Source organism: Benincasa hispida, unplaced genomic scaffold (genome assembly GCF_027475165.1).
Source record: "Benincasa hispida cultivar pf3 unplaced genomic scaffold, pf3_genome.v1.1 HicScf1589, whole genome shotgun sequence".
Lineage (NCBI taxonomy): Eukaryota > Viridiplantae > Streptophyta > Magnoliopsida > Cucurbitales > Cucurbitaceae > Benincasa > Benincasa hispida.
In genome coordinates, this window is record NW_028325952.1 from 13,085 (window position 1) to 30,978 (window position 17,894).

Here is a 17,894-nt window from a genome sequence, read left to right on the forward strand (position 1 = left end):
TGAGAGTTAATTGTCTGTGGAGTTAAATTTTCTGTGTTTGGAGAAAGCAAAATTGAATTGGGGTATCTAATGCAGCTTTTCTAAACCAAATTGATTTTGTCTTTTCTTTTTTTTTTTTTTTTTTGCTATTTTTTTAAATGCCCAACTATGCACATATTTTCCTAAAATTTTTATTAAAAAAATGCTTACTTTTTTTCACACTCTTAAAACATAACAAATTCCTACAAAGTAAACATATACTAGACACAAATTTTGAATTCAATTTTTGAATACTCAATTACATAATATATTTTTTATCCATTCCTAAACATCAAACATATTCCAAATAACTATAAACTTTTCACAACTACTTAGGCCTCTGTAGACCTCCAAATTGGTTCGGTATTGCATAATTTGGAATTTATTAGCTTTTAAGATAAAATAAACAAACAAATAAACTTTTGAGTATTTAATATTGGAATAATTTTAATTTTTCACTAATTAAAATAAAATAAAATAGTTATTTTGGAGGGAGGATAAGGTTTTGAATATTCAAATCCTTTTTTATAAAAAAAGTTATATCTAATCAAATTTGGTAGAAATTAATTATGACCAAACATCTCACTCCATCAATTTTATTAGTTAGTTCCTTTTAGATTTAATTTGATTGATTTTTTTCCTAATTGAAAGGGCTTTGGGTTTTATATCAATTGGGTTTCCATGAGTGAACATACACAACATCACACTAAAAAAAACCTAAAAGTTTAATATTTAAATAAAAATATTGAAAAATTAGAAATTAGAGGTTAGAAATTTAAAGTAGTATATAATTATACATGTTACAAATTAAGAGAAAATAAATCTAAAAAGAATAAGAATTCATAAATCAACCAATTTTTTTTTTTACTTTTATCTCCTTCCCTCTCTTGATTTTTTTCTTCTTTCTCTCTTTTACTCCAACAAATCTCTTTTTGTCTCATTCTTTCTAAATTCATCATGTTTTTTCTCACTGTATTCAAGCTTCCAAGAAAATGTATTTATTTTTTAATTAAGTTTTCCTTATTCGTAAATAAGTGGAAAAATCATAAATTTAGATGTCCTTTTAAATGGTAAGTCTTTAAGTGGTAAGTCTCTCCTCTTGTATTATTAAATATAAATTTTGATGCATATACACGACAACAAATATTAAATTCGATAGCATTAAAAAGACGTTGTCGTAGACTTTCCATGGTGTTTTCGAAATGCTATCGTAGCACATGTTATTGAAAGGCCCCGACTTTCCATACCATTTTTTAACGCTATAAAAACGTTATAAAAAATCAACTCTTGATCGCAAATATTTAATGTTATGAAAACATTTCATAGCATTAGCAAAAAACGCTATAGAAGATCTTTTATGTCATTTTTTATAACGTTAAAAAAATGCTATAAAATAGTTTCTATAGTATTTTTGTAACGATAAAAAACGCCATAAAAGACTATCTATAGCGTTTTAGATATGTTGTTGTAGTCGATGTTATTTATAGTCCCTGACTTTCCATAACGTTTTTTCACTTCTATAAAAAAGCTATACTTCTATAAAAAAGCTATAAAATATTCATTTTTTATTAGATAATTTTAATGTCCTGGAAAGTTTTCATAGCATTAAAAAAATGCTAAAACAAATATGAGGAGAAAAAGTATTGCATGCAACTAAAGAGACCATATACCAAAGTTCAAAGATAGAGAAATCACAATATTTACCTTCGATTCAATAAACCTATAATATCAAGGGTTTACATAGTTATTTGACATAAATAAGAAGATTGAAGCAAACACTTACTTTAAATTTGTGTATTCTTGAAAACATAGATCAATACCTAAGAAAAGTTGAAATCTTTAACACTTGACATTTGGTCAAGCCAACAATTTACAAATCTAAATTCAAAATTAAGAATGTTCAACATTAAGAACGAAAACGAATACAAAATTAAATTTATACAAATATCTTGAGTGATATGTGCATCTCCATGGAAGCCTAGTGTTCCTTCTTGACCGAATGCAAGTCTTACAAAAATCTAACATCTAAATGAGATATGAAGGTCGGAGATGGGAGTTTAGGACATAGACTTTATTTTAACTTGAGAACTAATATGAAAGACAAATTTGAGAAACCATGAGGTGAATTGGAAGTATATTTTCATAGACTTTATTTACCCTGTATTTTCATTTGCTACTTACTCCATTGAAGGGAGCCAACCTGCCAAATGAATCCATAAAGAAATTCACAAGTAAAATCGAGAAACATACAAACAAAAGATCTTGTTACATGTCAACTTCGTGCAAAAAATATACAAGAAAAAACTCGAACTTGTACCTAATATCTCCCACAATGGTACATTATATTACACTTGAAATTTGATTAAGACCACTTTTGAATCTAAAGGAAAATCATAAACTCCATCTTGAGTTATATTGCAATCATAAAGAACAACAGAAGGAATTGGTTTTGGACCTATAATTGCAACGCCTAGTTACCCCTTTTACAATCTTTAGCAATTCAACTCCATGCTAACTTCTTTTGTGTGAAATATCCTCTTAACGCCAAAGCCTTCCTCTTAACATCATTCTTTCCATGCCCAAGCTTCCTTACTATCACGAGCCTTCTTTCTCAACCCCTTGCCCAAGGTCAATGCATGCCCAAGCCTAGCCCTTCTAGGTTCCTCAAGCAACTCCACAACCATCCTTACTTAGAAGATCTTAGGGGAGAGTTTCAAGGTTTACACCTAACCAGATGGCTTCTATTGTCCAAGTAAAGAAGATTATGTTTGCAAGTTGAAGAAGTCTTTGTATGGGCTAAAGTAGTCTCCAATGCAGTGGTATAAATTATTAGAACTTACCTATAATAGGAGTCCATATGATTCTTGTGTACATCACAACAAAACTGATGATGGTTCAATGGTTTCTCTACTTATATATGTAGATGATATGCTCATAGCTACAAAGTCCAACTCTAATATTCAGAAGTTGAAGAAACTTCTCAGTGCTGAGTTTGATATCAAGGATTTGGGTGTTGCTCAAAAAATTTTTGGAATTGAGATCTATAGGGATAAAGATAAAAATAAACTCTTCCTTTCACAAAAAGGCTATATTCATAAAATATTATCCAGGTTTGGTACGTCATCAACTAAACTTATAGATACTCCAAGTGTTGCAAATGCTCGTTTTTCAACTGTGCTTTCACTACAATTTATAGTTTAGAAGAAGTATATGTCTCGAGTTCCTTATGCTAGTGTAGTAGGAAGTTTGTGTTGGATCGATATGGCAACCCTAAAGGGGGGATGAATAGAGTAACTTTTTTTTCTAAATTAACCCAATTAAAGTAATTGATACACTTTTTGTAAATAATAAGAAAAATTCAATTTATGCAACAAATAAGATGACAAATAGTGTGATAATTTAATTCTATCAAATTTTAGCAAATAAATAAGAACAAACAAAACATACAATAAATTGCTTAAATTAATTGTAAAAAATAAAAAGGAAAGAGTTAGAGAAGAAGACACCGTAGTTTTTATAGTGGTTCGATCAAACTCGACCTATTCCACTCTCCAAGCGCCTCTTGGGAATTTGAATAAAATCTTTCCGACTCTTTCCACAGATTAGAGCCCAACCATTACACCATCGCTCCTTTTACGGGTTCAAGAGCAAACCCGATCCTTTCCACGATTTAGGATCAAACCGTTACAAATGTTGGAATTTTTTAAGAACACAATACAACTCTCACTAGAATGGGTTCACAAGTTTAAGCACTCAACAAATTTATCCTCACAATACAATAACACTCTCTCAAGAATAAGATGAAAAGAAAAAATTGGGAGCTTAGAGAGAGCAACAATGGAGACTTTTGAGTTTTGGATGATTATGAAATGTAAAATTTATTCATACAAAATTTGGAGAGGAAGATGGTTTATATAGAGATGGAAAAGGGAAAAAAATTTTAGAAACCACAATTAATTTGGACCATTGGATTTTGGAAAAGAAAAACCAATGGTGGAGATTTTAAACTAAACTAGTCGTTAGATACAAACAAATACAATATTATATTCCTTTTCTGTTGAAATTTATTTTCTTTTTAAAATTAATCCAAAAAAATAAAAAAACATACCATGTTTCAAAAACTAGCCGTTAGATACAAACATAAAATAATATTAAATTTATTTTCCTTTAAATTCATTTTCTTCTTAAATTCATTCTTTTTAAAGTCAATCCAAAAAAAAAAAATATACCATGTGTAAAAAACTAGCCGTTAGACACAAACATAAAATAATATTAAATTTATTTTCCTTTTAAATTTATTTTTAATTTCATTTTTTTTAAATCAATCCAAAAACCAAAAGTCTCAAGAAAAAGAAAGATTCTCTAGACAAAAATGAATCGACATCAAATAGAGGAATTCGGTTTTTCAAAATGAAAAGCGTGATTTTACTAAACAAGCAAGAAAATCCCTTTCATCAATTCCCAGAGTTTCGTTCAAAAGGGTGATCTACTCAACTTGGTAACCTTCTCCGATTCGTTCTTAGCTCAGAAAAAACAGGAAATTTTTCAGAGATTTATGGGTACCCAAAGATTCATAGTGAACTTCGATAGGGGCTTCTCTTGAAGCAATATTAATCTCTTAATGATCCACCATTCAACCAATATGCTGCCACATGTCTACATGCAAATGGTCTGGTTATGTCACTTCATCTGCCATGGTATTTTCTCTTTGTCATTGTTTCGGTCATATCGTCTTCGTTTTAGCTCCGATTTGAGTGATTCAAGAGGTGTTGGAATCGTTGTTCCGAGCTCTACGCTATGGAGATATTAAAACACTAAAATTTTCAGTAATTAAAATTTGAGTTTGTTATCATCAAAATATTGATTAATTAATTAATTAATTTGAGATTAAGGGCCAAAAAGCCAACAATCTCCCCCTTTTTGATGATGACAAACCATTCAAGAAAAATAGCTTGAAATACATGTAAACCATATGTAGCACATAATAAAATTCAACATATCACCATAAAGATCATTCTTGAAATTCACTCAAAAAAATAAATTCTCCCCCTAATTTATACTATCAAAATCATAACAAATTTATAGCATATTTTTCTTAAACTTCTCCCCCTTTGGAATCATCAAAAAGAATAATTAAGAAAAATTTAGAACTACATAAGTGTTTCCCTTAAAAACATGAACATAAATTTAGCACAACTCCCCCTAAGAATATTAACACATGTTTTCTATATCTCTCCCTATCAAAATGCCTTCTAAAAGATTTAACAAGTAAAATTATAAAATCAAGAAGCATCACAACGAATAATACCGAGCTCAAGCCTATTTTTGCAAAAGTTTTCTTCATTCAAAGGCTTGATAAAAATATCCGCTAATTGATTATCAGAGCCTACAAATTCAAGAGTAATATTATAATTTTGCACATGCTCTCTAATAAAGTGTTGCCTAATATCAATATGCTTAGTCCTAGAATGATGTATAGGATTTTTAGTCAAATTAATAGCACTAGTTTTATCACAAAATATAGGAACATTATCAAACTTTAATCCAGAATCACAAAGAATTTGAGCACCACAACTAGCAACTGCAATATATTCCGCTTCGGTAGTGGATAAGGCAACCCAATTTTGCTTTTTACTAAACCAAGAAACTAAGTAACTACCAAGAAATTGACAAGTCCCACTACTACTCTTACACCCACAAAATCCACATCGAAATATCCTACCAAATTAAATTCAACATTTCTAGGATACCATAAGCCTAAATCAACATTATTTGGAGCCTTTTCAATAAGATTGGGTAAGAATTGTTGCTTTAATTCTTATTTCAAATTAGATTTAAGTGTTAGAATGGTATTTTTGAACTCTTAGAACTCATCGTTGTTATGGTAGGGTAAATTTCTATGTATTTCGTTAAGTTTTAGCCAGGTTGAACAAATTTCGGACTAGTTTGAACTCAATTGAAGTGTGTTAAATCAGTCTTTGACTTGTGAAAGGATGTTGTTTGTAGTTTTGAACTAATTTAGTGTTTTGAAGATTAATGATGGATTTTGGATCAGAATATTCTTGTTGAAAATCTTTTGGTGTTGATTTAGGTTTTTGAACAAAGTTCTAACACTTAAACGTTATGTTTACAATCTATATTGAGAGTAATAAGATTGATGGCCGAGGTAAGTGGTTTCCTCATCCCTTCTACAATGTCATGAAAACATATGGTTGGGACCGAAAATGTATAATAACATGTGGTGGTCGGTTATACTTCCAACATAAATCTCTCCGCCCTGATAGGAAGATGAGGACCTAAGCGAAAACTAACCCATCTGATGATTAGCGGGTCATGCAGTCAGTAGAGCCAGAGTCGCATCCAACATCAACCATTAGCATAAACGTAATATTGGACTAGAGGGGTGCAACCATACATACCCTGCTAGTCCCTAGCATAAACATAACGTAAGATTAGGCCTGGAGGGGTGCAACCATACATGCCCTGCCAGCCTTGGAAGCATAAATTTCTCCGCCCTGATAGGAAGATGAGGACTTAAGCGGAAACTAACCTATCTGATGATTAGCGGGTCATGCAGTCAGTAGGGCCAGAGTCGCATCCAACATCAACCATTAACATAAACGTAAGATTAGACTGGAAGCATAACTTACACCTAATTAAAACTTGCTTTTAACGTAATCGTGAACAAACATAATGCATGGGGTCCCTTGTAGAGAAACGTGTTCTAAACATGTAATGCAATATAACAATTAACATAACCGTGCAACATAATAAAGGTATGCTACTATAAAACATTTAAAGAGAGGGTGAGATAAACTACTTACTGTCATCTAGTTATTCCTTAATATTCTTTATGATTTGATCAGTAGAGCTTTCCCTTTTTAAACTAAGGAAATTTGGGCAGCACCTTACCCGAGCTTTTCTCTTTTAGCCTCACAGAACTTCCTCACTCACACTTACTTTTTCACACGATTCTTTGTTACTGAGATTTGTTTTGAGAATGGGTTAAATCTTCAGCAAAGGGTCCTATTTATAGTAGTTTTCAGCTCTTCTCAGTGTGACAAATCATCCTACAGGTGGCTTCTTTAAAATTACTTAGGGTTTAAGGATTCCTCTCAATAAGACACCTAATCTTGGCTAACGTTTGCCCGTACGTCATCATTCTTTGTTTGTATTCAATTTTAGGGTTTTTCTATGTATAATCTATAAGATCGTGGCCAAATTCAACGCATAATCCATGCTTCTATGTCCAAATCTCGCTCTCTTTGTTCTCAGAATCTCGCTTTCGCAAGCTTTCCCGCTGTTTTGGCTCTCGCGACTCTCGCTCTCACTCTCGCTCTTGCTGGTCTCGCTCTCGCTCCCACTCTCGCTCTAGCTCCTGCTCCCGCTCCCGCATTCGCTCTCGCTTCCGCGCTTGCTCCCACTCCCACTCTCTCCCATTGTCTCGCTGAGAATCTCGCTCTCTTTACTCTCTCTCTCTCTAATTTTCTCTCCAATCTCGCTCTCTCCACTCTCGCTCTCTTTAATTTTCTCTCCAATCTCGCTAGTTTTCACGCGTGGTTGCCTTCACTGCTTGTGGATTCCACTTCCTCTTTTTAACTCTTTCAAATTTTAAGAGTATATGGGCAATTAATTCACCTCCAATTCTTCCAATGAGCAGTGCCCAAACAAAAAGTTATCTACTGCCCGTTGTCTCCTGAATTAGCTAGCATCCAACTTCTAATTAATCCTCCCTGATTCTGTTCCCTTATTCATTATTTTTGGATAATGAATAAATTTCCTAGTTTTCCCCTTCTAAATTTCCACCCCTTTAAATAAAATTTTGTCCTGCTTAATATTTGACATTTAATTTCCTGTATGCGTACAAATCTGGGTCGTTACATTCTTTCCCCCTTAAGAACTTTCGTCCTCGGAAGTTTCATGGTTCTTAAAAAGATAAGGGTATTTGTCTTTCATCTCTTCTTCTCGCTCCCATGTAGCTTCTTCTACTTGCTGATTTCTCCAGAGAACCTTCACTAAACTTATTTCCCGATTACGAAGCGACTTCTTCTCTCTTGCTAGGATGCAAACCGGAGTCTCCTCATATTCCAAGTTTTCACTTATTTGTAAAGGTTCATAATTTACTACATGTGATGGGTCAGACACGTATTTCCGAAGTATCGATACATGAAAGACATTATGTACTGTAGAAAAGGTGGGTGGTAATGCTAATCGATAAGCTACTTGGCCAATACGCTTTGATATTTCAAAGGGTCCAATAAAGCGAGGGCTAAGCTTGCCTTTTCATTCGAAACGCATAAATGCCTTTCATTGGTGCTACCTTTAGAAATACGTGATCTCCTACTTTGAATTCCAGCTCTTTTCGACGGTTATCAGCATAATTCTTCTGTCTGCTTTGAGCTGTTCGCATTCTTTCCCGAATTAGCTTAATTGACTCTGATGTTTGCTGCACTAATTCAGGTCCTAGTAGTGTTTGCTCCCCGATTTCATCCTAGTGTATAGGGGATCTGCATTTCTTTCCATACAAGGCTTTGAAGGGAGCCATACCAATCGTCGCCTGATAACTATTATTATAAGCAAATTCTATAAGGTGTATTTGCAAATCCCATGCTCCAGTAAAAATCCACAGCACATGCCCTCAACATGTCCTCTAGGATTTGATTAACTCGTTCTGTTTGGCCATCAGTTTGTGGATGGAAGGCTGCACTGAAATTTAGTTGTGTACCCATTTCTTTCTGCAAACTTTTCCAGAATTTGGACAAAATGAGGGTCTCGATCTGAAACAATTGATATTGGGACTCCATGTAACCGGATGACTTCTTTTAAGTACATTTGAGCTAGTGCTTCCATAGTGTGAGTAATCTTGTAGGGTAGGAAGTGGGGAGATTTGGTGAGTCGATCCACAATCACCCAAATCATGTTGTGGCCTTTAACAGTTTTCGGGAGTCCTGAGATGAAGTCCATAGAAATATGCTCCCATTTCCATTCTAGAACATTTAGAGGCTGGAGAAGTCCTTGTGGTCGTTGCCGTAGAGCTTTCACCTGTTGACAAACAAACATTTACTTACATAGTCAGCTATATCCTTTTTCATGTTACACCACCAGTAATGTGCTTTCAAGTCTCGATACATTTTGGTACTCCCAAAATGTATTGAAAAGCATGATTCATGAGCTTCCTTTAGTAGTTCTTTCTTGATTTCTTCATCATCTGGTACACATAGACGCCCACGGTAGAAGAGTGCAGAATTTAGGGCTGTAGAGAATTGATTGGTTTCTCCATTTTCTGACTACAGTTGTTTGTTTATGTGTTTATCTATTTATTATGCATCAATTATCCTTTGCCTTAATGCAGGTCTTACAATTAACTGTGCTATTCGAGTTGTGAAGGTGTCTGGTATTAGTGAGATCTCAGCTCTTTCCAGGTCATCCATTATGTGTTTGGAGATGGCACTTAGAGTTGCTGAATGAGCTGACTTTCTGCTTAAGAGCATCAGCAACAATGTTAGCTTTTCCTGGATGATAGAGGATCTCACAGTCATAGTCTTTGACTAATTCTAACCATCTTCGTTGCCTCATATTTAACTCTTTTTGGGTAAAGAAGTACTTAAGGCTTTTATGATCTGTATAAATTTGGATCTTTTTCCCATATAAGTAATGTCTCCATATCTTTAAGGCAAAGACTACGGCAGCTAACTCCAAGTCATGAACGGGATAATTTTGTTCATAAGGTTTTAGTTGTCTTGAAGCATATGCTATTACCTTTCCGTGTTGCATCAATACACAACCAAGCCCCTTCTTCAATGCGTCACTATACACAGTTAAACCCCCTGATCCATCAGGTATAGTGATTATAGGGGTTGTGGTCAACTTTTCATTTAGTTCCTGGAAGCTTTGCTCACATGCTTAGTTCCAGACAAAAGGATTATTCTTCTTAGTGAGGTTAGTTAAGGGTAACGCTATACTTGAGAAATTCTTCACAAATCGTCTATAATATCCTGCTAATCCAAGGAAGCTGCGCACTTCGCTGACTGTTGTTGGGCGAGGCCACTTACTAACTGTTTCAGTCTTAGTAGGATCCACTGAGATTCCTTCTTGCTTTACAATATGCCTTAGGTAGGCAACTTGTCACGTCCAAAACTCACACTTGGAGAATTTGGCATACAACTTTTCATTCCTTAGTATGGAAAAGACATCCCTAAGATGTTTTTCATGTTCCACCTCAGACTTGGAATAGACCAAAATATCATCTATAAATACGATCACGAAGTTATCAAGATAGTCCTTAAAAATTCTATTCATCAAGTCCATGAAGGCTGCTGGGGAATTCGTTAATCCAAAGGGCATCACAACGAATTCATAATGCTCATATCTTGTTCGAAAAGCAGTCTTGGGTATATCCGACTCCTTGATTCGTAGTTGATGATATCCAGATCACAAGTCTATTTTGGAGAATACTGAGGCTCCTTGTAATTGGTCAAATAGGTCATCAATGCATGGGAGTGGATACTTATTTTTTATTGTCAACTTATTCAACTCCTGATAATCTATACATAAACGCATGGATCCATCCTTTTTCTTTACAAATAAGACAGATGCTCCCCATGGAGACATGCTAGGGCGTATAAATCCCTTATCTAACAATTCTTGTAATTGAATTTTAAGTTCTTTTAATTCTGCAGGTGCCATTCTATATGGTGCTTTAGATATTAGTTCAGCTCCAAGAATTAGATCTATACAAAATTATATTTCTCGATTAGGTGGTAAACCTGGTAACTCTTCTGGGAATACATCTTCAAATTCCTTTATTACAGGAATGACCTTAATTTCATCCTTTTGGTCTCGTAAATCCACTACACTTGCTAAATTTGCCCAAGCCCTATGTTTGAGCAAATGTTTAGTTTTTAAGGCTGAAATTATTCTTGGGGCTGATTGTGCATTAGAACTCTTAAACTTAAACTTGATTCCTGTTGGAAAGATGAATATGACCTCTTTATTATGGAAATCTATGCTTGCATAGTTTGCTGCTAACCAGTCCATACCTAGTATTATGTCGAAATCACTTATGTCTAGGATGATAAGGGTCACCCCTAGTTTATGTCCTGATACTGACAATTCACAGTTTTCTACTACTGAGTGGGCCAACATAGATACTCCGGCAGGACTAGCTACAGATAGAATGTAGCCTAAGGGCTTTGATGTTAATTGAGCATGTTGTGCAAATATTGTAGAGATGAATGAATGACTAGAGCCCGAATCAAATAAAGTGAAGGTATAATACCCAAGGATGGGTAATGTACCTGTAACAACTACATCTTGATCCTCTGCCTCGTGACGTGTAACAGCAAACACCCGTCCTTTCTGTTATTGGGTAACCTTGTTACTAGTAGGCTGGGTGGTCTAGGCCGTTGATACTTGGTTGATGAGCTTTGGACAAGCCTTTGTATAGTGACCTGTCTGGCCGCAGTTGAAACACACCCCTAAGTTCCGAAGACATTACCCCTAATGGTGTTTTCCACAATTTCTGTACTTAGGATATGTAAATGTTTGACTCTTCTGTGGTGACTGTACACCCTGAGTGCTTTGGGAAATTTTTGCTTGCCGTTGTGAGCGCTGGAAACCTTGTTGGGCAAATTTCTTCTTTTCATTTGGCATGCATCCTCGTTTAGAAGTTGAGGTTTTGGCAGCAAGATCTACTTCCATGAGTAAGGCTGACTCGAGGGTAAAGGCATACTCTTTGTGTCGGAAAGCAGTAACAATGCCTCGAATGCCTTCTCTTAATCCCCAAATAAACCGTTCCACCTTCTTCTCTTCTGTGTCTACTAATCGAGGGACAAAGTGGGACAAGCGATCAAATTTTCGTTCATACTCTGCCACCGACATGTTCTCTTGACGAAGATTAAGAAATTCCACTTCCTTTTGACATCTCACTATCAAAGGGAAATACTTGTTGTAAAAAGCCTGATTGAATTGCTGCCATGAGACTGTACCTTTGATTGTTCTTTGTGTGGATTCCCACCAGAACTTTGCATCGCTTCTTAACATAGAGGTGGTACAATTTACTTTTTGTTCTTCTGGGATGTTTATATAGTGGAAACTAGTTCTATTTCTATCCAATTCAATGTTATAGTTGGATGCACGGATGATTCGTCAAATATTGAAGGATGGAACGTCCTGTATTCTCAAATCATTTTTTTTAACTCATACCTATGTTTACTAAATTATTTACTAAATTACTTGTTCGAAAATTCCACTTACCAGCGTATTTGGCATGGCTATGGGCATCACTTAATAGGCCGAACCATCAAACACCACGACTCTTCTAATGCAATAGAGCCTATTTGGCCCAAACGCTCTGATACCAAACTGTAACGCCCGGATCCTTACACATTATTAGCCTACGCTACGACCATGCATACTAAATTCATTTCTATCATGAAGAGTTCTCCTGTATCCATACAGAAAATCATCCTTCTAGATTTTATTAATTAGATTGAAAAACTATATAAAAAGTTCATTTATCAAAACACCAGGATCCATAAAACATTAGCGTGGTGGTAAAAATGTCATATGCCTATATAGTGACTTTGATGGGTTGGCCATTAGAGCGACAGTCCAATTCTGCCCATCTACGCTATGTCCTTTACTACAAAGTCTTATAAAAATATAGGATAGTATATAAAATTCAGTAAATAGTTCTCACGTAGGGTAGTTACCAAATGCACAATCACAATTCAACATTCATGAAAACATATGGTTAGGACCCGAAAACGATAATAACCATGTGTTGGTCGGTATGCTTCCAACATAAATCTCTCCAACCTGATAGGAAAATGAGACCTAAAGCGAGAAACTAACCCATCTGATGATAAGCGGGTTATGCAGTCAGTAGGGCCAGAGTCCGCATCCAACATCAACCCCATTAGCATAACCGTAATATTGGACTAGAGGGTGTACCATACATACCCTGCTAGTTCCTAGCATAAACATAACGTAAGATTAGGCCTGGAGGGGTGCAACCATACATGCCCTGCCAACCCTGGAAGCATAAATTTCTCCGCCCTAATAGGAAGATGAGGACTTAAGCGGAAACTAACCTATCTGATGATTAGCGGGTCATGCAGTCAGTAGGACCAGAGTCGCATCCAACATCAACCATTAACATAAACGTAAGATTAGACTGGAAGCATAACTTACACCTAATTAAAACTTGCTTTTAACGTAATCGTGAATAAACATAATGCATGGGGTCCCTTGTAGAGAAACGGGTTCTAAACATGTAATACAATATAACAATTAACATAACCATGCAACATAATAAAGGTACGCTACCATAAAACATTTAAAGAGAGGGTGAGATAAACTACTTACTGTCATCTAGTTATTCCTTGCTATTCTTTATGATTTGATCAGTAAAGCTTTCCCTTTTTAAACTAAGGAAATTTGGGCAGCACCTTACCCGAGCTTTTCTCTTTTAGCCTCACAGAACTTCCTCACTCACACTTACTTTTTCACACGATTCTTTGTTACTGAGATTTTTTTTTAGAATGGGTTAAATTTTCGGCAAAGGGTCCTATTTATAGTAGTTTTCAGCTCTTCTCAGTGTGACAAATCATCCTATAGGTGGCTTCTTTAAAATTACTTAGGGTTTAAGGATTCCTCTCAATAAGATACCTAATCTTGGCTAACGTTTGCCCGTACGTCATCATTCTTCTTTTGTATTCAATTTTAGGGTTTTTCTATGTATAATCTATAAGATCGTGGCCAAATTCAACGCATAATCCATGCTTCTGTCCAAATCTCGCTCTCTTTGTTCTCAGAATCTCGCTCTTGCCAGCTTTACCGCTGTTTTGGCTCTCGCTCTCGCTGTCGCTGCTCTCGCTCTCGTTCTTGCTGGTCTCGCTCTCGCTCCCGCTCTCATTCTCGCTCCCGCTCTCGCTCCCACGTTCACTCTCGCTTCCGCGCTCACTCCCGCTCCCACTCTCTCCCATTGTCTAGCTGAGAATCTCGCTCTCTTTACTCTCTCTCTCCAATTTTCTCTCCAATCTCGCTCTCTCCATTCTCGCTCTCTTTAATTTTCTCTCCAATCTCGCTAGTTTTCACGCTTGGTTGCCTTCACTGCTTGTGGATTCCACTTCTTCTTTTTAACTCTTTCAAATTTTAAGAGTATATGGGCAATTAATTCACCTCCAATTCTTCCAATGAGCAGTGCCCAAACAAAAAGTTATCTACTGCCCGTTGTCTCCTGAATTAGCTAGCGTCCAAATTCTAATTAATCCTCCCTGATTCTGCTCCCTTATTCATTATTTTTGGATAATGAATAAATTTCCTATTTTTCCCCTTCTAAATTTCCACCCCTTTAAATAAAATTTCATCCTGCTTAATATTTGAAATTTAATTTCCTATAGCGTATGTGTACCTGGGTCGTTACATTAATATTTTTATAACAATCTGTGTTTGAACTATTGTAATTTGATAAATGGTTGAAAATGTGTTTTGGATGTTTGAAGGTATATTTTGTACCATTAGTTTGAAACCGATTGAAAATATTTTCTATTAGTAAACATGTTTCATGTAATTTGAGAATCGACTGACAGTATTTTGTATGTTTTTAGTTGATTTTGTTAAATAAAATAAAATTATTGTTGTAAATGATAGTTGGAACTGTTTTGAGAGGGAGGTAACATTTTTGCAAGTAGAAATATATTCAGATTTTCTTTTATTTGCATTTAACTATTCAAGAATTTACACACTTACGAGAATTACAATTACATACTTTAAGATCAAGAACAACCTTTTTCAAGACAAACAGTTTTGAATCAATTTTCTGACGATCGGCTGCCACAAAACAAAACTCTTGAATAGATAAAGATGCTCAATGAAAATCGAACTCTAGCAAAACACAACTTGCACTTAAAAAGGTATAGCGGAAAAAGGAAACTTGACCCATTCAATATCGATAGAACATAAATAAGAAAAGAATCGAGCAAAACATCCCAGGAAAAGCAGATAAGGAAAAAATAAAGCTGCAGAATGGACAACCCAAGAGACATCCTACAAAACATTTCCTGAGACAATCACCAAACCAGCAAGCACCAAGCACCCTTAAACAAATATAGCTAATTCTAAACTATAACAATGTCGATTGTAACATTTTTTTTCTACAGTAAAAAATGCTATAAAATGTTTACACACAAAATTATGTCTTTGATGTAAGTTGAAAAAATGCCATAGAATTTTTACAGCCTTTTTTATGGCATTGAAAAAATACTAGAGAAAGTCAAAGATTTTCAATAACATTGCCTGCAACAGCATGCCTAAAAATGTTATAGAATATATTTTATAGTGCTTTCTTACCACTATAAAAGCGTTATAAAATACCTTCTATAATTTTTTTAAAATACCTTCTATAATTTTTTCTTTTACCGTGATAATAATTGCTATAAAAGATCTTTTATAGCTCTTTTTACTATCGCTATGAAAAGATTTCATAACAATAAATTTACGCTGCCAAAAGTTGATTTTTTATGGCTTTTTTATATTGTTAAAAAAAACATTATGGAGAGTCGAGGACTTTCAATAAGATGGACTACGATAACGTTTCGAAAATGCAATGGAAAGTTTACGAAAGTGTTTTTTCCATGTTATCGTTTGTGATATGTGTTTCAGTGTCTCCAAGTCTCCACCTTGCATGTTCTTCATGAGCTTTCTGATCTTCACCATGAGCTTCAACTTATTTACCTCCCCTTGGCTCTTTAGTAACCTTTCACTTTATAAATTTTGAAAATCTATTAATTTAATGTCCTTCATTGAGTGAAAATGATTATGATTATTTACCAAGTTTTATAAAAAGTATTTTCAAATTATAATAAGAACTAATATAAAGCTTTATTGAAAAAATACAACTAAATCTGACAGTAAAAAGAAGTCAAATAATGCAATTATTTTCTCTTTTTTGTCCTCCCAAAAGATGAACTTCTCATATATTTTCAATTTGAAAACTCTAATTTTTGTTAAATTTCATATATATAGGTTTTAAGGCTAATTAATAATAATAACATTGAAAAGATAAGGAGTGCGAATATGCAGTTTTATTTATTTTAGACATTAACAACTTTTTCTTTCTCACATATTAGTTGGTTTACATAAGATCAATTATAAGCACACATGTATAATTAGGGATTGATTGAAAAATGAAATTAAGGTGCATCCAAACATCCTGCAGCTACAAAGTCAGGGATGACAATGAAAGCAATGGACCAAGCAGCAATATTTATAGAAGAATTACTCTCACTATAAACAGGTGTAAAATTTGGCAATTCCCCCTCTTTTGTAAGCTCTAATGGATTTTCATTTAAAAGCACTGTAGAGCTTCTAAGTAAACCATTTTGTGTTGGTAGATTTGGATCTTTGACCTTTGAACTATACTTCAAATTAGAGTCACTTGGTCTTTTCGAATTGCTATTATGTAAACTCGGGTTCATATGGCTTTCAATCTTGATTGTGAACTCAGTTGTATTACTCAAATTGATGAAAAGCAAGGTTACACCAGACTACAAGGAAATGATAGGTAATCAATTCAAATTTAATTGTTGCACATATTTATTAAATTTCTCTAATTTTAAAAAGTGGATTCTTACTCTTCCTCTTGAGCAATGAGCATAGGTGCGAAGATAAGATGAGACATTATTATCAACCTTGAGAACTCTTGAGCCCATTAATCGGTGGAAGAGAAGTGCCTTAATAAAAATAAAATACCAAAACAAGTAAGAAAGAAATTTAGATATATATATATATATATATCCATATAAGAGTCTAGACTAATTGGTACACATTTGACTTTTATAAATTTAATAATCTTACCCATAGTAATCTGGTGTAGGAAGATAAGTTTTAGCTTTGAGGACACTATAAAATCCACCAATCAAAGTTTGCCTACAATATACTTTGGTATTGTACAAAGAGGCCATCCCAAGTTGATCTAGATACCTATTACTCAATTCAAATTTAAATTAAATGGAGGGGGAATATACTACAGAAAAAGATGTAAACTAAAATATATTTTTATCAAAAACTATTGATAAATGCATCAGAAATATGAGGACTGCCACCATGATAGGCTCCACCAGCTTCTCCAACCCAAGCAGAAGCCCAAGGTGCATGCTTTTGAATTATGTTATCAAGTTGTTTAAATGTGTTTGATACTTGACTTAGGTATGTTGGATTAACAAACCTATAAATCAACTTGGGGTCATCACCTATATATGTATATATACCAAAATTAAAAGTGTCAATTATTAGTTTATAATAATATTTACTTTTGAGTTTATATAAATGGTAAAAAAATATTAATTGATATATGTACATAATTACCTGTACCCATGTTGTATATATGATGAGTTAGAGCATTGACAATATTTGAATCCAGTTTTTTTTAACAAGTTCATGGTACCATTTGTCATCAAAGAAAGCACCAGGTGCCACCATTAAAGGTTTTTGTTGGGAATTATTGTACAAACGATCTATAATTTCTCGAAGCTTCATTAGGTCTTTTGCATATTGTGAAGCACTAACACTTGCACCAATACTATTACGTCCACCCAATAATCAACATTAAATATAGTTAATTATAGAAACAATCCACTTATTTTGTCGGAGCATGGAATCATCATTTACATAGAAAATGAGAGAGAGAAAATAGGGAGGATTTTTCTCTCCCCATTTTAGACGGTATATTTTGTAATAGAATATACATTGTAATAATGAAATTTAAACTTTTAAAAATTAGGGTTGAACAATTTAATTGTATTGTTTTGAATTAGGATAATGAAGACTTTTTTCCTTAAATTGAAAATTATAATAGAAATTGCCCATTTAAA

At 34.2% G+C, this 17,894-nt stretch overlaps 1 protein-coding gene across 1 annotated transcript; it reads right to left on the reverse strand.

Annotated features, from left to right (window-relative positions):
• Positions 1-16,214: 16,214 nt before the first annotated feature.
• On the reverse strand, positions 16,215-16,733 carry LOC150030909 (heparanase-like protein 1). The gene is made up of 2 exons (XM_090309374.1): positions 16,656-16,733; positions 16,215-16,568 (listed from the first exon to the last, which is right to left on the reverse strand). Exons 1-2 carry the CDS (start codon positions 16,731-16,733, stop codon positions 16,215-16,217), a joined length of 432 nt encoding a protein of 143 aa, XP_090165500.1.
• Positions 16,734-17,894: the final 1,161 nt, after the last annotated feature.